Source organism: Oryctolagus cuniculus, chromosome 10 (assembly GCF_964237555.1).
Source record: "Oryctolagus cuniculus chromosome 10, mOryCun1.1, whole genome shotgun sequence".
Classification (NCBI taxonomy): Eukaryota; Metazoa; Chordata; class Mammalia; order Lagomorpha; family Leporidae; genus Oryctolagus; species Oryctolagus cuniculus.
In genome coordinates this window covers 95,431,227-95,454,513 of record NC_091441.1, presented here as the reverse complement: position 1 = coordinate 95,454,513, position 23,287 = coordinate 95,431,227, and the positions used below count along the sequence as shown (strand labels likewise).

Sequence of the window (23,287 nt, the reverse complement as noted above, 5' to 3'; positions counted from 1 at the left end):
AAAGCCAACACAGTCCAAATATATCTTCTGTATTCGACTTTGTGGAACTGCTAATATTCAACTGCCTTTAACTCACCAAGCGGCACTTCTGTAGGATGGGGCATAAGTATCTCTGTGTGTCTGTTTCACAGTCGAAGGAGGGATGGGAGCAGCCAGGTGAGCATGGAATATCATGTACCTGGTTTGATAGGAAAGTACATTGCTTTGATATGAAAGTTGCAAGAGCCCAAGCTATAGGGCATTGGGCGTGAAGATGGGGCTAAGTGTAAGCAGTGGGTGATGAATCTCAAGAGCAAGCAATGGTGTAAAGGAGGTGCCGTGTCAACATCCGGGAGAATTTATGTCTTGGGCCTCAGTTTACTTTTGTATAAAATGGGTTTAGTCCTCCTTCGTAACTCTGTCTTTTCTTTATTTTTTAAAATTTATTTATTTGACAGGTAGAGTTATAGACAGTGAGAGAAAAGGACAGAGAGAAAGATCTTCCTTCCATTGGTTCACCCCCCAAATGGCTGCTATGGCCGGTGTTTCACCGATCCGAAGCCAGGAGCTAGGTGCTTCTTCCTGGTCTCCCATGCGGGTGCAGGGGCCCAAGAACTTGGGCCATCCTCCACTGCCCTGCCGGGCCACAGCAGAGAGCTGGACTGGAAGAAGAGCAACCGGGACTAGAACCCGGCGCCCATATGGGATGCCGGCACCCCAGGCAGAGGATTAACCAAATGAGCCACGGCACTGGCCCCTGTCTTTTCTTTATTGAAAAAATCCTCAAATCTTTTACCACTAGCTTTTATTCAAATATCTGCTTATTTCTTTGTCATTTTGAAGCCAAATTATAATTAAGGGTTGACAAAAGAGAAAGTGTTGAAGAGGACAGAGTGAAGTATGGAAATAACTTTCCATAAAAATTCAAAACTTATATTTAATTTCAGTTCATTACCTGGGCATTAAAAGACAGAGAGCCAGCTTATCCTTTAAGCTAGTTTCTCATCCCTGGATATTTGAAAATGTGAAGTCTTGATTTCGAAGGGTAAAATGTCATTTCTTCAGTGTAAGCAGAACACAGAATTACAAGGGAAAAATAACAAAGAGTGGGTAGAAGACACACGCATTTCTTTCTGAACCTGGCTGTGTGCAGACACAAATGCTTAGGTGTGGCTCGTCTTTACCCTGAGCCCTGGTTCTCTTGCTGTCCCCTTTTTGAGCAGGGATCAGTCAATTTCTAAAATCTTGGCCTCAGGATTTTGGTTCTACAGTGGGGGAGGAGGGCTTTTTCAGAGGATACCGAAGTTGCCAGTGTGATACTAATTGAAGCAAGAGAGACTTGTGTGAAATGTTCAAGGACCAAGGTCATGTGAATAGGCTTACTCGTCATTATGCTTTCTTGACTGCCTTTGCAATCAAGCTTCACATGTCAGTGGATATGGTTGACTTTACCCTGGAGGAGTAAAAGCCAGCTTAGTCCTCTGACTCAGGGTCCTTCACGGATCAGGAGTGACCCAGACCATTTGGTTGGTTGGTTGCAAAGCACCAGGTATGTTATGAAATGGAGAAATGAAAAAGCTTGGTTGAACATTTTGGTGGGATTTAAATATTTACATTTAACAACCTGATGCTTTTTTTTTTTTTTTTTTTACAAAGAATGTCTGTGTAATATAGCTGGAATCTTCCCAAGAAAAGAAAGGATCCAATAAAAAGAAATGATAATGCACCATGGACTGTGTGGTCTAGGAAATGGATGTAACTTTAAACAACTTCTCCCTCCAGTGCTATAGTATTTCTGTCACGATATCTATAATTTCTTAAGGAGATAGCATGCAAAGTCTAGATTTTTAGTTGAATTGGTGGCCTGGGCCCAATGGTCTCCTTATTAAAAATGTATTTATTTGAGAACTAAGAGATGAGGGTGGAGTCCGGGGAGGTGGAAGTGGTGGTGGAGTGTGGAGGAAGTGAGGAAGGGGGAGAGAGAGAGAGAGGTAGGGGTGGGGAGACTAAGACTGAGACTGAATTTCTTTGTGCTGATTTGCCCTCCAAGTGCTCACAATGGCTGGTACTGGGCTGAGCTGGGACTGAAGCAAGGAACTGGGAACACAGTCTGTGTCTCCCGTGTGGTGTGCAGGAACCCACTTGTTTGTTATTATCACTACCTCCTAAGGTCTGTGTTGACAAGAAGATGGAGTCAGGAGCTGCTATTAAACCCAGGCACTCCATTGTGGAATGCAGCCATCGTAATCAGTATCCTCACTGCTAAGGCCAAATACTCCTCCCCCACTTCCCACCCAATGGAGAGTGTAGCTCTCAGGCTTAGGGGAGTTGACTTTGGGAGAGAGAAAGGCAGAGTGAAGGTCAGAGAAAGATCTTTCATCTGCTGGTTCATTCCCCAAATGGCTGCAACAGCAGGAGCTGGGCCAGGCTGAGGCCAGGAGCCCAGAACTCCATCCAAATCTCCCATGAGGATGTCAGGAGCCCAAGTACTTGGTCTATCTTCCACTGCCTTCCCAGGCACATTTGTAGGAAGCTGGATCAGAAGCAGAGCAGCCAAGATTCAAACCAGCATTTCCATGTGGGATGCTGCTGACGCAAGCAATGGCTTGATCTGCTGCACTGCAGCACGAGTCCCTGTTTTAGTCTCTCTTTGTTTCGGGTTGACCCCTCTCTAATTTTTCTTTTCAGCTACTTCTATCACCAGATTAATTTTATAGGTGAATTAAAGTTCAGTTTGGACCATGTTGCTCTTAAGCCCAGTGTGACCTCCCAGGGTGCACAGGCTATGTGCACCTTAGACTAACTCATCACCTTTGCTCACTGAAACACACTTACCTGCCTGTTTGTACCCTTCTCCCTCCATGCTCCTAACCTGCAGCTCTGCAGCCAGCTAGGTCCCACCTCAGAGATTGTCTGCTCATTCCCCATCACTTCCTTTGGTCCCTGGGCTGCTTTCCACACTGCCTTTCATTTAGGCTCACTGTCACATTGCTCAGAACACCGTGCCCTGGTGGTCTGGTGGTCGTTCGTGTCTGCTCCTGCTCTGAGTTCTCACAGCCCTCCTCCCTCTGTGCCCTCTGGTTTCCCGGTGTGTAAACTGGGATGGCATCTGTGCTGCCCTCTATCTAGTGGCTATGAGGATTAACTGCATCCATCAACTCAACACTTGGAACAGCTCTGATAGGAAGGGTGAAACTTGGTCTTTGTCGCGCTCCTTTTTAAGGGCGCATCGCACTGCCCAGTTATTTGTTTCTCCATGTGCTCATCTTCATAGCTAAGCCCCTAGCATAATTCTTCTCATGCAATTAATCATCCTTGTCATTGTCTTCAGCAGTAATAGGAGGTAATATAAATGGGTGGTTGCCATGCACCAAGAACTTTGGCTTATGGTACTTTCATGAAGTGGTCAGAGCCAGAATTCCCATTCATGATGTCTGAGCTCAGAGCCTGCTGCCTGCACTGACACTCTACCATGTTCCCTCCCAAACTAAAGTTGCCTGGCAAAATTTGGATGGCTGCCTGGGAGGAAAGAGCAAGAAAGGAATTGGACTGATTCTCTTTCTTTCTTTCTTTTTTATTTTTTATTTTTGACAGGCAGAGTGGACAGTGAGAGAGAGAGACAGAGAGAAAGGTCTTCCTTTGCTGTTGGTTCACCCTCCAATGGCCACCACGGCTGGCGCGCTGCAGCCAGCGCACTGTGCTGATCCGAAGGCAGGAGCCAGGTACTTATCCTGGTCTCCCATGGGGTGCAGGGCCCAAGCACTTGGGCCATCCTCCACTGCACTCCCAGGCCACAGCAGAGAGCTGGCCTGGAAGAGGGGCAACCGGGACAGAATCCGGCACCCCGACCAGGACTAGAACCCGGTGTGCTGTCGCCGCAAGGCGGAGGATTAGCCTAGTGAGCCGCGGCGCTGGCCCGACTTTTTCCCTGGTCCAAAATTCTGTAAAAATCCATCTTGAGAAGGTAAGGTCTGAATGGACATGAAAATGGTTCCGCATTATTCCATTTTCAAGGAGAAAGGGACTTTTCCCTCCCTGGCCATGCCCGGGGCCTGGGGGCTAGGAGCTGCCTGCCATGTTCACCGGCCTGTTCAGTGTCTCACAGGTGCCATCCGTCAAAGAAGCTTGCTTTGGCAAACAGCTTAATTTCTGTGTTTGCACCATTCTGAGGACATCAGTCAAACCTTTCAATAAAGACGTCTGCCTCATTCCATTTTCAGCCTCACTGATCACAGATTTTTACCACGGAAGCTGGAAAAGAGAGTGGTAGATTCTGAAAACCAGTCCTCAAGGAGCAGGTGCACAGCCCTGTGTTTTTGAACGCAAGCGATTTGAGTTCCTTCTCTGGCAGCAAAATTAACTTTCACATAACCTCCTTGTAACTGTGAACTTGGGGAGTTATTCCAAGTTCTCCTCATATGAGAGCCAACCGTGGGAAGCACAGACTCTGTGAAGTTTCCTTGTTCCAATCAAGCTGTTCTATGCTGAAAAATCTTGTCTTTTCCCCTCCCCGCCCCATCTTAATAATATCTTACACTTGTGTGGAATCCTTCGGTGAGGGGTATGTTTTGTGTGTACGTTTTTATCACATTTACATGCTGAGGTGCAGATGGAAGATGGTATTCCTTCAGCTTGCTCAATAACAAAACCAAGACTCAGATAAATTAAGATTTTTCCTAGTGCCAAGCAGCTCGTGAGTAGGAAGGCCTGGATGCAAAGCCTTCTCTCTGGTTCTGACTCTGTGACAACAAAATGCAGCAACAGCTTCTGGAGGTCCGAGCAAATCATCTGTTTCTTGGTATCTCACTTCGTTCTTGACGGCTTTCCAGTTCCCTAATGGTTTCTCAACAAGCGGTTGTGAAGATGAACTGAAGGGAAGTGATGGGAGTGTGAGGCTGCGATGAGCAGGCGTGCGTCTGCAGGACCCTGTCTTGGCTGTGACTTCGCTGAGGCAGATGTTCATGTCTCCCTTGGCCAGGTGGGTGCTGTCTTCAATGCTCTGCCCCTGTGGGTTCCAGTTGACACCTCCTGAGTATGCCTTGGAGAGGTTGTGATTAAAGGCTGGGACAATTTGTTCACATTGGCAGAGCCCTCAAGCACAGGAGAGTTTCTTTCATTGCAGAAAACAAACGGGCATCCTTCCAATGATACAATGTCATGGTCTCCCTTCATCCTAGACTGTCCCATCAGAAAGTCAATGGCAGTTCCATTGCCCACAAAGGAAACAGCTCAGTGACTCCAGGCCTGAAGCATCCTGATGGGACGTTTCCTGTTTTGTGGTTAAATAGCCTTGATTTTGATAATCAACTGCAGAACATTCCCAGGAGGCACATAAGCAGAACAGCATCTTTTAAAAGGTAGGATCGTTTGGAACAATTACTTGAGCTGAAATAGGATTGTCTTCTCCTCTTACCTTCGCCCTGAGCTGCTTTGGACCTTGGGAAACCTTTGAGCAAGGTTTGGCTGCACTTGAACAAACACAGCCTTCTATGTAGAGGGTGATGGCTTTGGTTTGGAAATCGGTCATCCACGTTGATAACAGGTATTAATTGCATCTGCCTTTAACTGATAACAGGTATCTCCTGTGGAATAAAGATAATTTATTACCCACTGTGAATGTTCTGATGCAAACTCCACGTTTACTTTGTCTTGAACCTTCTCTGGCTGGGGGAAGACAGGGAAGAGGAGTGGAAGGAAAGGAAGCTCCCCGTGTGTGCCCACGATGTGTTTGCCCCCTTGTTCTGTTGCCTGCTTTCTCTAGAAACCTTATATATTAGCTTTTATGATCCACTTTGACATGTTTGCCACTTATAAAAGCAGAAGCAATCTTTGCAGCTTTCCGGCAGGAGGTCATTTTATACAAAATACTCATTTGTGTGCAACAAAGCTTATTTCTGTGGCAGGAACAAAGAAATAATGAAGGCTCTTTAAAAGGTATTTTTCTCTACAGAAACGATCATCTGGATGGTGATTTATATGTGCCACCACTATTGGAATTGAAAAGTAAAAACATTTGTATCAGTAAGGATTGCAGAATATTATTACACACTTGGATGTGACTCTACCTCTAGAGGCAGTTTTGCAGGGTGGCTTTCTTCTCATCTAACCAAGTCCCTGGCTCCTGGTTCTTCGTTCATGCTCTGCTTCTCTCCTGATGATTGATCAGGCACCCTTGTGGCCTCTTTCTAGCTCTCTGAGTGCCCGTAGCTATTTCTCGAATCTTTCTCTAATCACTGTTTCCAGAACATAAAACTTTGTGTGAAGCATCCTATTGTCTGGATCATTCTTTCAGCACCTTTCTTCCTCTGGATACTTCTGGCTACCTGTAGAGTTTAACTTACCTCTCATTTCTCCTGGGAGGCTTCCTGGCAGCATTGGTTGTCACTTGTTCTGTTTGCCTTGTGTCTGTCCCTCACCCTTCTGTGAACCACTTCCTGTTGTTTCTTGGATCACTATTGGTAGCAGCTGCACACTGCGGGCAATAGTCATCTAACTGCTCTAGCTACAAAGGCGGCATAGATTGGTCTACACTTACACAGAGTGATAAAATTTCTGGAGAGCAGAAGGGAAGAAATTTCAACACCAGAAGGAATGAAAATGCAAACTTTAACAATTTGATTTCTTTAATATTATGGTTCTTATAAATGGGTGATTTCTGATCCTTGATACAAGAGAGAAGTATCTGATGTTAATCCTAGCAACAAACCAATCTCATTTTGTTTGTGTTCTTGGGTACATCTTTTGATGCAATGGCAGCCCTTAATGAGTTTAAGGGATCATTGATTTTATTTCCGGGGCTGGTTGAGTTTGAAATCTGTGACTTGGAGAAGATGCAGGTCTCCTCTGTCTGTATCTGAAGCTGGGGATGCAGCTCTGGCCTTGCTAGGATAGCATTAGCCTCAGGTCCTCATTGATGGGCATCGAATGCCAACCCTTACAACAGAAGCCATGGAATGCAGGATAAGGAAAAGATGAGCCACACATTTCCACTGCATTTGGGTTGTTTGTTTGTGTGTGTTAATAGCTCTTGTTGGTTAGAAGGAAGAACCATGTGACCTCCAACTCTTAGGATTAATGACAGTTCAATGACGAGTTCCAAGTTAGTCATCAGTACAGCCCAAATCCATGTTCATGATTATAGATTTTCTTTAGAATCACCCCAGTTGAGCTTAAACTGTATTTGAGAAAAAGTAATGTTTTCATTCCAGAAAAAAAAAAAAAAGGCAGTAAAGACCCTGGTATGAGTATCAAATGTGTTGCGAAACATTCAGTGAAAACCACCAAACATAGTAAGTGCTTTGAAATCTTTGTTAGATTCAAACATCCCATTATAACAGCTTTTACAAGCCAAAGCTTTTTAGCTTTAACATGAGAAATAAAATAACTTTTTACTTTGGTATCCCATATGGTTTTTATATTACTGCTTTGCTTTAAGGATTTTTATCCATAATTGTCTCCTTCCCTCCCATTTTAGGGATTTAAAAAAAGTTTTTTTCGTTTGTACACAAAGTGTTCTTTCTGATCAAGTCAGTAGGAGCCCAGCAGTCAGCTACTTCGGTTGTGTGATCTTGTTTTCCATTGCCTTTCCCACTGCTCACTGCACATTTCTTTCTTTTCCACTCTTATTAAAGTAAAGTGGCCAGGAACAAAAATAAAATAAAATAGGAATAGAACAAAAAAAATCATTTTCTTCTCCTGATTCAATTTTTACTTTGACTTGGTGTCTGATTCTCCCCTCTGTGAACCGTGACGGAAAGCTTGCCCTCTACAATGTCTTTGACCCTTGTCTTGATTTAAGCATTGAGGAGGAGGCCATGGGAGACTGAGTTCTGTAGTGCTGTGTGGGTGTACACGGGGTCATCGTAACGAGAAATAAGATGTGATTTTAAACCAAGTGCTTTAATTTCCCTGCTGTACTCAGTAGTGGTTTTACCTTTGCTGTGGCTATAAATACTACCCAGGAGCCATGCCTTCCAAGTTCTTGTTTGTAAAGAAATCTCTTGTTGTTGTTTCACTGAAACAGAAGAGTTACATAAAAATATGAAACACCAATGAGATGTGCATCAGCTCATGAATTACAGCCTCTCTGCTTGTAGGTGTTTTGTTCACAGCCCAGGGTGCCTATTCCAATATATTGGTATCATTTTTACTGAGTAGGAAAACACTTTGGACTTGAAGAAGGGGGAGGGGAGAAAATCCATGCACAGAACTGCTCCTTTCCCTTACCTCAACACTCAGCTCTGAGGACTAGCGTCTTCAAAGCCATTTCATTTCCAGTGTTCAATTTTAATTAAAAACCGCATTCACTATTCTATAATCCCATCTGCAGATCCAAAAAGGGAATTCACATAAGAGAAAATTAACTTATTATTGTTAAAAATACACTCCCTTTCTAATAGATATAATAGAGTAACGTTTTCCCAGGGCTCACTGGTGGTATCTTATATAATAACTAAAATATTAGTAAATGTAACAGATTTTTCATACCTGCAAGTGATAATCAAGCTTATTTTAAAAATACACTTTATTTGACTTAGATTTTAAGGATATTTGCCCAGAAAAGAGATATTACAGACTGTTATTTTATATGGCAAGCATCAGCATTTGAACTTGAATAGTCTTGACTTTGTTAGAGGATGATTCCTTCATTTTTATTTTATTAACAGGAGGAACTTCTGTCCCCAGGGTTTGGCTTTAGGTAAATTTATGGCACATGGTTTCCTTCTTAAATAATATTTCTTTTAAGTCATTTACTTTCATGAGTACTTCGGAAGAAAGGTTAGCCAGTCTTTGTTCTTCCCACAAAGCGCTCAGTTCTTGATGTGCTGTTCTTCAGGGCCAGTGCGCCCAGCGCTGAGCCTCTTCTGTAGGGTTGTCCCAGGAAATGTTCACCTGTCTGTCATTGGCCTCAGAGCACAGGTTGGGGAACTCTGTGGCTGACTTCATAAACAGCCTTACCTTTCAGAGAGAGCCCTGTTCCAAAATACTTAGTTACTTTGCAGAGGATAACTATTCTGTGTTGCTGCCATTGACTGTCTTCTCTTGAGTTGTAGTTCTTCAGTCTTTGTAGTGAAAGTGATTTAAACAAGAAATATGTCAGGTAAATCAAGATACAAAAAAAAAAAAAAAAAAAAAAAAAAAAAAAAAAACCACAAAAACAGCCATGTAGCAGATTTAAGTTGCAAGTGAACATAAAATCTGGCTAAGAAGTCAAATTTTCATATACTCATTGTGCTCAGCATAGAAGGCAGTGGTCTAGCTTCTCTTAGGAGTTAATGTGATACTACTGAATTGTGTCCGGTGTGACATTCTTGTGCCCTATACCTTTTATTGTGGTGTTTGTGGTTGAAACACGTTTCATGTTGTATAAGAATATGATGTGTATGGTTGTATGTATAATATATACAACTGTGATACGTGTTATTTACAATACTTTCGCTGTTTTGTTGCATGGCAATTTCAGCTTTGTTATTTCCATGTTTTTCTCTTATTAATTGGCTCTCCCACACTTTATTGGTCGTCCCCCCCTCCCAATTCTTTTCATTTCCCCATATTAAGTTTTATTTTGTTCTTCTTTGTTGATCATTTAGATATTTCATCACTACTTTTTCTCTGGATTCTCAGAGTGCTTAGATGCTATTAAAAAAGAACTTGTTTGTGTTTAAGTAAATGCTCACAATGCATGATTTGTTTGGATAATAGAAGTGTTCAGACCTGCATAATGTATATGCACACTCCATAAAACTCAGTATGTAAGTGATTTCATGATAGATGCATAGAAATCCTCAGTCTTTTACCAAAATTAAGAGAATAATATATCAGGAACATGCAGATTTCTTATGTCACTGTCTGCCACTCATGAGTTTGGATCCACACTGAGACATTTGCCAATTAGCCATTATGGTTCTAGGAGACTGATGAGCTTTTCTTTGACAATGAGGGTTCTGAGTAAACCATGACCCACTGAAAGTTTGAGGCCACATAACCAGTCTCTGTGTGTCTTCTTAGTTTTTTTCCCCCAAGTTTATACCGCCTCCGTGTTATATCTCTCATCTGTAAAGAATTTGATGCGTTAAAATGAAAATCGATTTGCACCCACATTTTCTCATGGTGAATGAGAGTGGAAAGCTCCTGTTGGGTTGGTGGAGCTCCGTCATCCAGGCGCTGAGGGTGAGGGAGGGCGTGTGTGCAAGGGCTGCTTCCAGCTTGAGCAGCATTGGAATCACATGGATGTCAAGCTGGCTGGCCCCAGCCCCAGAGCTGCTGATTGGCCAGGACTGGGATGAGCCCTGAGAGGTCTGCAGTCCCAGCAAGTTCTCAGGTGAAACTCATGCTGTGGATGGAGCACCACGCTTTGAGAACCACCCATCTGGGTTTACCTCTGCATGCGTCTCGGATGAGCAAACCAGGCCCAGAGAGGGAAAAGGGCTGGCCCAAGCTTTCTCAAGTGTAGTGGGCTGGCGGCAGGACTGAAATTAGGATCAGATCTGCTGGTTCTGGCTCTGGAATGTTCTCTGCGGTCAGCTGTTTGACCAGAGAACAAGGCCTTCCTGACCTCCCAACTGACTGAAAGGAGAATGAAAAACCACATTTCCGTCCCTTCAGATTCAGGTCTGTGAGCAGTACTGTTTCCCCTCCCTGCCCTCCAGTTTCTCTCCCTCTCCCTCTCCCTCTCCCTCTCCCTCTCCCTCTCCCTCTCCCTCTCCCTCTCCCTCTCCCTCTCCCTCTCTCTCTGTTCCTTTGGTGCTCTCTCCTGCTGCCTGAAGTTACCCAATCTTATTTCAGCCTCTTTATCTCCATATTCAATTTAATTATTATTCATAGGAATTTGTCCATTAGTGACCATTCAGAGATTGATACTAATGTCAATATTTTTAAAAATTGACCTGTTAAACTCCTGTCTGTATTATTTCCAGGAAAGGCAAGTTAAAGCCAGCATAGGCTGTGTGAGTAACCATGGGAAAAATAGAAATTATTGAATTTTTACTTGTCTGTAAAGAGCTTTTTGTTTTGTTAGTTCAATGACATTTCAGTGAAATATTTCATTGAATGAGAATTTTCTGTCATGTCCTCCAGCCTATTTTCATGGTGGGAAATACCTCATTTTTGATAAAATCAAGTTAAAGTAAAAATGATTCTGATCCCTGACTACTGCTAATGAAGACATGTTGTAAAGTTGTTTTCATAAGAATATGAATTGATTGAATTTAGTTGGTTAAGGGTTACAAACAGTAGTATTCTTGTGAATCCTAGGTATTGATTTAATTTCAGTGATCACTTCTTTTGGGATATAGATCCCAAAGTCATAATGGCTTTGGTGTACAGTAAAATGCAAGTAATTATCACATGATATTAGAATGGGTATAGAAAAAAAGTTGACCTTAGATAATTGTAGGTTTTAAAATAGGCACTCGGGGCCAGCACTGTGGCATAGCAGGTGGGGCTGCCGCCTGCAGTGCCAGCGTTCCATGTGTGCGCCGGTTTGGGTCCTGGCTGCTCCAGTTCCAGTCCGGCTCTCTGCTGTGGCCTGGGAGGGTGGTGGAGAATGGCTCAGGTCTTTGGGCCTCTGCATTCATCTGGGAGACCCGGAAGAGGCTCCTGGCTCCTGACTTCGGATCGGTGCAGCTCCATCCGTGCAGCCATTTGGAGAGTGAGCTGGTGGATGGAGGACCACTCTTTCTTTCTCTCTCTGTCTCTCCTTCTCTCTCTGTGTAACTCTGACTTTCAAATAAATAAATAAATCTTTAAAAAATAGGCACTCTTTTCCAAATCCATGGGGTAGAAAGTTAGTCCAGTTAGAGTTGGACTCAGTTCAGCCCCAGTCCCTGCTATACCTGAGGACTACACTGCTATTGATTGGTTTTGATCCTGTTTGGACTTCAAGGACCTTAGAATTATGAAAAATAACACAGAGTTGTTGGTTTATAGATGTACATAACAATAACATTTATAGGAAGCATTATGATTAAATGAGGAGGGCAGAAATGAGATTTTGACAATAATGGACTTATTTCCAGTTTCCTGGGAGCAAAGGCACCAAGCCACAGTGTATGCACTATGATGTGCTCAGCCACTCTTGGACAATGAGTGAGCTCCAGTCTCTTCATGTTACAGAAACGGGGTCCAGGCCACGGTTCTCACACTTTGTGTTGCTTTCTGTCTTTTCAGCGTCTGGTGGAGGCTGCAGAAGAGGCCCACCTGAAACACGAGTTTGATGCAGACTTGCAGGTAACTGATGATCGTTTGAGTTAAATCATTTTGTGTTGTTTGCTGCCAAAGAAGAAATATTAGGAATATCAAGTTTCAGTGGTTGAGAGAGAAAGACTTTTGAGAGGATGGTGCAAAGGTGAATTAAGTGTGCCCACTTCTTGGAAGGACACAGAAGCGATCCTCTACCCTTGCCCGCCAATGACATTTGTAGTGGCGATGCCACATACTCATGTGTGTGACCAGATTTCAGTGAACTTTCCCCAGATTTGGGGGGTATTGTGTCAGTCAACTGACAGTAATCATCAGAACTCTCAATGGTAAATTGATAAGATAGAATATATTCAAATCTCACTTCTGGGACAGTATTTTGAAATACAAGTGACTGAGAACAATATTATAATGCATCTAACTTTGACTTGCTTGTTAATTATACTTAGAAGTTAAATCACTCACTGACTTGGAATGTGAACATCTGTTTAATAAGTTTCTTGTAGAAGATCTCGTATCTGGTCATGGCACACTTGTGTCTGGTTGGGGATTCTGGTGTTGACCCATTTTGAAAGTATAGTAAATGGCAGTAAGTGAATTGAATAACACTTGGGAGTGTCTTTGGATTTCTCCTGAGTGAACTTTCATTTAAATTGTCACTTTGAGCTCTGTGGCTTTTCCTTACTGCTAGGAAAACCAAAAGAGCAAATCTTAATCTCTAAGTTTGCACTTTGATAAAACATACCTCTTTTAGTGGCATGTGGTCACGATTAGGCAATATTGCTTTTTTGGGATATGTTTTCATTTATATGGAAAACATAAAGGCAGACATAAATCTTGAAGCACACACATGCAAACTGGCAATAGCAATGACAGCTTTTGGTTGTGTCTCTCTCCTGTGAGTACACCTCTTGTCATCATTCCTTTCTATATTTTTTGCTTTGTGGGTAAAAGAATGCACATTTAAATGGGGTGGTTGAGGAAAGCTTAATAAAAGAAGTATTTACAAATGTGTGGCCAGGGTTAAGAGTTGTGGTGGTATATTCAGACTAGCCATACTTCTGACCTGAAGAAGCAAAGTCCAGGAGTGGTTTCCAGAACCCAGGGAGTGTAGAAGTAGCTACATGGCAAGTGTGTTAGATGGAGAAAGGCAGACACTCATGGTGAACTGACAGTGCTGGAATGTGGGGAGAGGGTACCCCAGTAACAGTCTGTTGCACTCTTACCTCTTTCTGGTATCTACCATTGGCTGAATCCAACTGCTTTTGCAGTTGAGGTAGTTCAGTCTCCTGAGTCACTTATCTGGGTGGAGAATGTTGAAGACTAGGTCTGAAGAAGTAAACTGAAAAATGTCAAGCCTACCATACTGGGGTCATTTACAGATGTTACATTCAACATATAAAACAAACAGAGCCAGAAGTATAAACAAGCCTAAGAAGTTCCAGGGTGGGAGGGAGGAATGCCAGGGATTATTGGCAGCTTTGGGAGAGGATCAGAAAGCTGGCCTAGCTCTTTAAGCAAGGGTGTAAGAGTAAGAATGGGATGGTAAGAATGACCTTGAGGATAGCAAGGAAGACCTTGCCTTCCTACAGCTGTATGCATGTGGTAGACCCAGGAAGAGCTGGGGGCCATTTGCTGGCTACATCTGTCTTCAGAGGTTTTGGACTTCTACAGTGGGCTGGGAGAGATTCAGTGGAAGCACCAAGAAGTGCTTTTGTAAGGATAAAAATTGTAAGGACCGCTTAGTTGCATTCCCAAGGGAAATTTCCTGAAATCTTAGGAATATTCTGAAGTAAGAAACTCAGATCAACTCAGATTATAACAATGAATAACATAAGAAGTCATGAACCACTCTTGATAATAAATAGATGTGTAAAGACGTAAATGAATGAGGAGGGAAAGCTCTTATAGAAAAATGTCACCTGATATATATGTCATAATGATTGAATTTGAATTATATTTGTCATAATGATGAATATGTATATATACACATATAATGATGGAATTTGAAAAGTATAGTCATAATTGCTTCAGGCAAGGATCTTCAATGGATGCTAAAACTAGTAAGTAAAAATTTGGTGAAGAATAGAGATGTACATTCCAAAAGTATCTGCTTACAAATGACTTACCGATAACAAAGGAAGAAATAGTAACTTTGCTATAGAGAAACCTGGCAGATACCACCTTAAACAGGTAATCAAAATTAGCCATGAGCCACGGGACAAAGTGATGTCAAATGCCTCCGGAAGAGGCAGTGTCACCTGGGAGAGTACAGCATCACTTACATAGAATTCTTGACTAAGAAATATATCTTGAGTCTAATTGGTATAAAATGAGACATGTAGATTGAAAAACAATGTACAAAGTAACTGTCTATTCTGTTCTTCAAAACTGTCAAGGTCAAGAAAGACAGAAATGTGGAGAACTTGTTCCAAGTTAAAAGAGGCTAAGGACTCTTGGCAAGCAAATGTCTGTGTGATCCTGAATTGGGTCTTGAACAAGAAAAATAAAAAAAGATTTGGCTGGAAAGTGTACATCGGATGATAATACTGCATCAGTGTTGGATTGCTCACTTTGACTTCTGTATTGTAATAGTGTTAGAGAATATCCTTATCCTGTTTTTGTCTGGACCGAGCACTTGGATTCATTGGTTCTGTAGTGAGGAATCAGTTTTCAGGTGACTGCGAGGGGTTATTGGGCATCAGGATTATTTTGGAAAATCTGGTATTTGTGGCTCCTCTAGTCCATTTTACTTTGAGATCAGTTCTCTGCCAAGCATGGAGAGGAACCTTAGGAGATTATTTATCCCTCAGCAGAGGAAGAATGTCCTGTGATCTAGTTCAGTAAATGTAAACATGCTTCTTTTGTCCTTAGGAAGCTATTGCTAGGGTCCAAGAATGTTTTGACTTCCTGTTACTGAAGCTTTACAATAAAATTTTGATGTATCAGCCAACTCCCCTTGTCAAATGTAGTGCTGTAAAAACTAAGGCAATATTGGCATCTTTTAAAAAAGGGGACAGAGGAAACGAATCTCTCGGTTTTGTTCTCCTGAGAAGGAAAAGAAGATCGGTTTTTCTTCCCTAGGCCTCTGTTCTGTATGTGAACAAAAAGTAAATCAGAGGGTCCCACTGTGGTCTGAACACGAGAGTAGATGTTGAAATAATCAGAACTGCACAGGGTCATTCTCTATGCAGGCACAGGTGTCGGTGGAATTGTCTCAGGGTCAGCATGAGCCGCGTGCTCTCAAAACTGCAGAAGGGAGGCCTTTGATGAAATGGATGTGGGTGGAGGGATCCGTCTCCACTTAGAGGAAGGCTTTGAAGTTGCTGAGGCGCCGGCGCTATTAAGTGCAGGTCTGGTAGCAGCTTGGGTGCCAGCCCCGTTGCAGTTACCTAGGCAGCAGGGCTGCGTGCAGGACCTGAGCTGATCAATTGTTAATCCGGGTTCCACTGACCTCTTGGTAACCCTGCAGGGGGATTGTGTTTATCAAAAACAAACAAACAACAAAACTGGGAGTCTGTTCCCCATGAAATAATGGCGAAGAAGACCATTTGCTGTTGGTTCAGGAAGCACGGATGGAGCCAGATGTCTGTTTTCCCACAGAAAGAAGGAAAGCGTTATGAGGTTTCCTAAAGTGTATAGCTTCCAGTTACATCGGTGTTAGCTCCCCTGTTCCCCTAACAGAAGAGAAGTGATGCATGGGCTCTTTCTCCCGCTTTGGACGAGACTCTGCGGTGTTGCAACCTTTACATGCAGTGAGAGTGAAGGATTCCTTTTCATTGGTAGATGTGTCAAAAGTTCCAAAAAAGAGAAAGGTATGCCTCCTTTACTGTGGGGGTTTTATTGTCCACTGAAATTCCTTTCCTAGTTTCTCCAGGGGTTTAGCTCTTTCCCTGTGGGCTGCAGGCCCTCCTATGAGGTCCTTACAGGTGGCATTAGGTTGTTCTTAACAAGGACATATGGGGCAGGAGGCGATACGCAGCACCTTGTGAACAAACCAAAACGCGGCGTCCTCTGCAGAAAGCAGACATGCACTGCCTGCGCCGGCGTCCGTGGAATCAACTCAGGGGCAGAATGAGCTGTGTGCGCTTTGGTGGGAAACTGTAGCTGGGAGGCCTCTGATGAAGTGGATGGGCGTGGAGGGAGAAGACCTCGGTCTTCTTCTCCTTTGTGGGGGCCTGGTGGTCTGTGCTGCCGTTGTCTGGGTTTGGTTCTTTTTGCCCTGATATTCCTCTTAGGGAAACGTTCAGTCGTAATTGCCGTTATTGATTAAAATAGCATCCGTCCTCTATGTTTTTTATGCCGTGAATTATCGTAGGCTTTTCCTAAAAGATTGGTAGATACAATAAAAAATACTTTACTGTAGATACAGTAAAAAGCAACCTGTGTTTTAATGAAGGCATTTGGTTATTTTAGTATTTCACCCTCAGTGTTTTGATAGTGAAATCCAATTTAGCAGTAGGAGGAGTGGGAGACTGCAGCTTAGAATACTCTGGCTGTTTAATTTGCAGAAAGCCAGGTCTACACATCTTCTGCTGTTACTCAGAGAATGCCTTCCCCCTCTTATTCTCTATTTGGGTTTTTCCACTGGCAGCCAAGGAGATGAAAAAAAAATACTTTTGACAGTTTACTAAAAACCTGCTTATCTTTGAACCGCAAACATATTTTCTTTGAAAGCTGTCTCAAATAGGTGCCAATTGCACAGAGCTGGTGCATCATGAAAAAGAAAAACATCATGGTTTAGAATTGGGTGTCCTGTGGAAGCTTTTTTCCATTACGAAGTTTTCTCTAATACTTCTTCTTTGCTGTTTTGTAAGTAAAGGGGGAAGAAAAGGCCTGGTGGTGACATTCAGAGGGCCAACAAGTGGGAAAGTGGAAAGGAACTGGGGTCAGTGTCCCTTCCCAAGGCACAACCGCTGCAACAAGAGCCTGTCTCACAACGCAGCTGCCGACTGCAAAGTGCGGGCGAGGAGTCTCTGCTGCTCCTGGAGCAGCTTCCTCGGCCTCCTCCTGGCTGCCGGTTGTGTTGAAGGAGACCGAGGGGAGGGCGGGCAGCTCAGAAGCCCCCGCGCTAACCTTGTAACCACTGACCCTGTCCACCGGCCCACGGACAGGCTCTTCCCCAGAGAGCATTTTCCTGTTGCAAAGCCAGGCTTCTGTCCTGGAGAAAAGCTGTCATTAACCAGGGCACGCACAGGCCTCAGTGGCAATGATGGTTTCTCCCCTCTCCTGCTGTGGGATTCCTTTCCTGTGCTTCTGCCCGGCCCTGGTCCATCCCTTCCTGCTCTGACCGAGGAAGGCATTGAGCTCTGGAGGTAGTGGAGCCAGAAAACCCAAGCTTCAGAATTAGAAATGGTGATAACTAATTGACTTTTGCTCAGTAAACAAAACAGGTAGAGGGCACATGTGTAGGAGAAATAGTGAAAAGAGAAGGAAATTTCACTTGCTTTGTACTAAAATAAGCCCTCTCCTCTTTTTCAATCTAATGAAAGCACACCCCTTTTTTATTTAATCAGCTTGCTAAGGGTTAGTCTTCAGCATTAGCTGTTTCTTCGTTATGACTTGCTGCATGTCCTTTATTCATAACACTGATGTGTAGGCTGGCGCGGCAGCTCACCAGGCTAATCCTCCACCTGCAGCGCTGGCACCCGAGGTTCCAGTCCAGGTCGGGGTGCCGATTCTGTCCTGGTTGCTCCTCTTCCAGGCCAGCTCTCTGCTGGGGCCCGGAGTGCAGTGGAGGATGGCCCAGGTCCTTGGGCCCTGCACCCACATGGGAGACCAGGAGGAAGCACCTGGTTCCTGGCTTCGGATCAGCACGGTGCGCCAGCCGTAGTGGCTACTTGGGGGGTGAACCAATGGAAAAAGACCTTTCTCTTTGTCTCTCTCTCTCACTGTCCAACTCTGCCTGTCAAAAAAAAAAAAAAAAAAAGAAAGAAAGAAAGAAAAACTGATGTGTAAATAGTTTCCAAGGGATCTTCGAGTGTGAACATTTTAAAATTAAAGCCATTTCTCTGTTGGTGCATGCATACCATATGTAAACACATGCTACATCATTTTTATTCACTTGACCAAATGGGGTGTGTAATAAGGCCGATGTTTGAGCTTTGTGTTGGTCAGTTATTTGGAGACCACACATTATGCTCATGACCTTGAATGGTGGTCATCTGAGAGGGGAGGAAGAAGCAGTGGGTGGATCCCCAGTTGGATCCAGCAGTTAGCTTTGGCTTAGAGATCTGAACATTGGGGTTGTAGTAGTTCTAACCCAAACCATTTACACACTTGCTGTGGTGTCTTTGCTCATGCTTGAAGGAGGTGCTTGTCATCTCCTGATGGCGTTTTAAGATCTCATCTATTTCTCAGTGGCAGTGATTCATTCAGCTCATGGCCTCCTGTGTAACAGGCCCTGTATTAGGATGTGGCCATGAAGCAGACATACAGAAGCTGGCTTGGTTCTCGTGGGACTCACTGTCTAATGAGAGTAAAGACAAGGCAGTATAAATAATGAAACTTCTGTTATCAGGGTGTGGAATGAGAAGACCTCACCAACTCTGCAAGTTCAGAGGACCTGGGAGCAAACACCCGAAGGGGGAGTCTGAGTGGAGTGGAGATTCTAGGTTCACTGCCAACATGGCTAGAAGAAGCCTCCCCAAACACAGAAGACCTAGCATAACTTGATTCTGCATAAGAGTAAAAATAAACTAGTTTTTCTGTTTTCTGTACATTAATATTTCTCACTTCTGAACTGTTTTTTTAAAAGTTATAGGAGGCTGTTGATGTGGACTGAGCTTCTGCACTGCACCCCAGCAAACCAGACCGAAGCAAAATGAAGTCACTCACGCTCACACATCATCAAATTGAAACTTTAAGGAAGCAAATAGACTCCCAAACACATCAGTTTTCCCTGCAAACAGGAGATTGCAGTGAGAGCCAGTTTAATAAGGAAGGCACTCTGCCTCTTTCCTCCTCCAACCCCCTCCCCCAGAAAACAAACCCCTGGCTGTTAACCAGTCAGCTTCTTTCTCCCCTACTGTTCTGTTTCCTGTTCCCACCTTATGAAACCCACTGTTCAGCCACTTCCCAGCAGGTAGTCTCATTCTGTTTTATGGAGTGGAGGCTGCCTCAGTTGATGTCTCTCAAATAAAAACCAATTAGGTCTACAACTGCATTTGTTTTAATTTCCTTTGGCAACTCGGCTGGCACTTTGTTTTTGTCCCCTTGGTGATGCTTATCACTGCCTCCCTTAATTTTGTTCACTTGAGTATCCAATTCTTGCTTCAGAACTCAGTATGTTATACCATGTTCCAGGTTAAGGGACTCCTGCCAGCTGAGAGGTGACCCTAATCCTCTTCCAGGCCTGCAAACGAACGACTGCAGGGTGTGGTGAGGAGCCAGCCAGTGGAGGTACACTGTGTGCTCAGTGAGAGTACAACTGAGTGTTCTCCAACATTTATTCATGTGCTTATTCTTTCCACAGTATTCTTTGAACACCTGTTGTATTCCAGACTTTGATCCAAATGAAACAGAAAACAAACAAAAGCCAAGATTTTAGCCTTTATTGACATAAAATTACACAAGCTATTGCTTAATTACAGGTGCAGTGAGTGCTGCTTTTTTATGCTGTAAAATTTGCACATACAAGTGCTTCGATCTTGAAACGTGGTGGTTGAGTTGATAACGAGAGTTCCTTCTGTCTTCTCTGCATTCAACTCCCTGCCACTCACGTAGGAAACTGGATTTCCAACCTCAGACATGAGTTGTCTCTGCCATGAGCTTTAGAAAAAATGGAATAACATAGAACCTGTACATCATCTTTGGGGTCTGGCTTCTTTCACTGAACATAACGTGTGAGATCCGACTGTAACGTTGCAGTAATTTCTTCTATTTTCCAATATAAAATCTTGGATACTGTAAATTTCCATTGCATTTGGCCCTCTCCGATTTTAATATATTCTGTATTCATTATCTTTAAGTTCCAAACACTTTGTAATTTCCGCTGTGAAAGCCCCTTTAACCTGTGGTATTAAAGTCTCCAAATGTGATTGTGGGTTAGTTTATTTCTCCCTCTCATTCAGGTGGAGTTTTCTTCATGTATTTTGAAGCACTCTTCTTAGGGGTTACACTTTAAGAGTGTTCTGTCTTCCAAGTGGATTGAACTTTTCATAATTAAGCCATTTTTCTCATTACTGTGCACATTTTTGATTATGTAGCACACCAGCTTTTTACAAGGTAAATTTTTTTTTTTAATTACCTGTGCTTTCACTTTTAACCTTTCTGTGTCTTTATATTTAAATAGCAACTCTGGTAGGATATAATTGGGTCTTGCTTCTTTTTTTCCATCTGACAATATATGCCTTTTAGTTGGATGGTTTAATTCATTTATACTTTATGTAACTGTGGTTATAATTGGCTTTGCCTTGCTATTTGCTTTTTGTTATTTGTTCCTTTTACTTCCTACTTTATTTGGGGTTAATCAAATATATTTCCGTGTATCATTTCTTTTATCTTTTGGCTTTTCATCTACGTTAACTTTTTCTTTTAATTGTTTCCATAGGGAGTATAATAAGTATCACTAACTCTAGTGTATGGTATATCTAGAGTTCATTTAGTGTGTAAAACACCACCTCGACTAAGGAAAAAGAAATTTACAACAGTATAATTCTACCTATTGACATCCTCTGAGCTATTATCAACCTATTCAGTATATTTTACTAATATATGTGTTATAAATTCTGTGGTAAAATATAATTTACACTTTCTTTGGATTTACATCAGTATCTTCTCCAAAAAATAATCTAAGAAGAAAGTGATACTCTTTAGATATTTACTGTTTCTGGCATTTTCTTCGTTCCTTCCTATACATGTGAGTTTCCATCTGTTACTATTTATCATCTGCTTGAAGCAACTCTCGTAGCTACTTTTTATTTTTCTGGTAGCAGCAATTTCTTTGAGATTTTATTTATCCAGAAATTTTCTATTTTATTTCTTTTGAAGGATAATCTTGCTGGATTATTGAGTTAATAACTTATTTTTGTATTTTAGGATATTAAAAATATAATTCTGGGATGGGTATTATATTGCAACAGATTAAGTCACTGCTTGGGTTATCCCCATCCCATGTCAGAGTGCCTGAGAATGGGTCCTCTCTCTGCCTCCCTGGGAGGCAGTGTATGATGGTTCAAGTGTTTGGGGCCCTGCCACCCACCTGGGAGACCTGGGTGGAGCTCTGGGCTCTTGGCTTTGGACTGGTCCAGTTCCAGCTGTTGTAGACATTGGAAGGGTAAACCAGGAGATGGAAGATTCTCTCTCTCTCACTCTTGATCTGCTTTTCAAATAAAAAAATTAAATAAACGTTAAAAAGCCTTGTCATAATGCCTCAACAACTTCAACAAAAAAGACTGAATTCCATTCTCTTCTGATCTTTAGTGTTCCTGATGAACTATCAGGAAACATTTGTGTCTTTCTAACTCTGGATAGAGTGAGCCACTTTTCTTGGCTGCTTTCAAGATTTTTCTCATTATCTTTCATTTTCAGTGTCCTATCCCATGTGATAAGAATGTTTTCTGATGTATCTTTTTCTTTATATTTTTTCTTCATGGACTTTGTTAAAGTTCTTGAATAGCCTGATTTTATTTGGAAAAATTTTAACAATTATTTCTTCAAAAGTTTGCTTCTCCCATTCTCTTTATGTTTGTATCTAGAATGTTTGTATCTTTTAGATTGCTTAATATTGTCAGTATGGGTCTTTTTTTGTTGTTTGTTTCCAATCTATAATTGTTTGTAAGTTCATAAACTCTTCTTTCTGTAGTATCCAATCTGCCTTTAAACTTATCCAATGAATATCTCATTTGGTATATTATACTTTTTTTTAAATAGAAAGACCACTGTTTCACAGGAGAATAGACAAGGGCTAGAAACAATAATCAAATCCTAGGATGTCAATATACATTGATTTTTTTTTTTTTGTGCTCTTTTCCCCTCCCCTCCCCCTCCCCTTCCCTTCTTCTGGCTTCATAGATCTAGTAATTTTCTTTCTATGTGCTGGACACTTCATCACATGTCTAGATGTTGTAAATTCCCTTATTGTGACTTAGTATAGTTCCATCCATGTAGTAGATATTCTGAAAATACCAAATCAATTAAATTTGTATTAGGAAACAGTGAGGCGATGAATAGGATGATTTACCACACTTTTCAGGGTAGCATCTGGTAGTTTGATCTGCATTCTGAGATTGTAAAAGCAGTAAGAGTAGCACTGGACTTTTTGTTTAACAGGAGCTACACGAGGTCATCTTCCTGCTAAAAGAAAGACCGAATTTTTTTGTTATAGAATCTTTTTTTTTTATTAGACAGGCAGAGTTAGACAGTGAGAGAGAGAGACAGAGAGAAAGGTCTTCCTTCTGTTGGTTCACCCCCCAGATGGCTGCTACGGCAGGCGCGCTGTACCTATCTGAAGCCAGGAGCCAGGTGCTTCCTCCTGGTCTCCCATGCCAGTGCAGGGGCCCAAGCAATTGGGCCATCCTCCACTGCCTTTCATCCTCCACTTCCCTGCCGGGCCACAGAAGAGAGCTAGACTGGAAGAGGAGCAACCAGGACTAGAATCTGGTGCCCATATGGGATGCAGGCGCTGCAGGCGGAGGATTAACCAAGTGAGCCACAGTGTCGGCCCCTGTTATAGAATCTTGAAATGCAATCATTGTTTCTCAAAAACTCATATAATTTCTACATCTTCATTCTGTGATTACCATCCACAAGCTGTCTTTAACAAGCTTAAAGACATAAAGCGCAACTTCACCACAGTGATAATGGAGTTACTTTTATTTGCATATTTTATTTTATAATTCAGAGAAAAAAGGGGGCATTGTTTGCTCCTTCCACAGTGTCCCTTATTTGGTTGTGCCATGTTTCCACATTAGTGACTCTTTTTCTTCACTACCTGTGTCTTAGAAATGCTGAGTCTTTTCCTCTCTAATATAATCAGTAATGAACAACCAGGTAAAACTCCTGTGTGTGTTCCCGGCTGTCCTACTCTTTCCTGCTGCAGCATTCTTTCCTTCCTGTCAGGATCAAGTTTGCCTTAATTTGTGGGGAATAATATGTACAGAAGACTAAA

At 42.5% G+C, this 23,287-nt stretch overlaps 1 protein-coding gene across 4 annotated transcripts in view; it reads left to right on the top strand.

Annotated features, from left to right (window-relative positions):
• The window catches only part of CACNA2D3 (calcium voltage-gated channel auxiliary subunit alpha2delta 3), an 879,489-nt gene that overhangs the window by 252,194 nt on the left and 604,008 nt on the right, over positions 1–23,287 (top strand). For all 4 annotated transcript variants that reach the window (XM_051851530.2, XM_051851531.2, XM_051851529.2 and 1 more), the window contains exon 4: positions 12,148–12,207. In XM_051851530.2, coding sequence (XP_051707490.1) covers positions 12,148–12,207 — 60 coding nt within the window. The remainder of the gene's footprint in view (positions 1–12,147; positions 12,208–23,287) is intronic.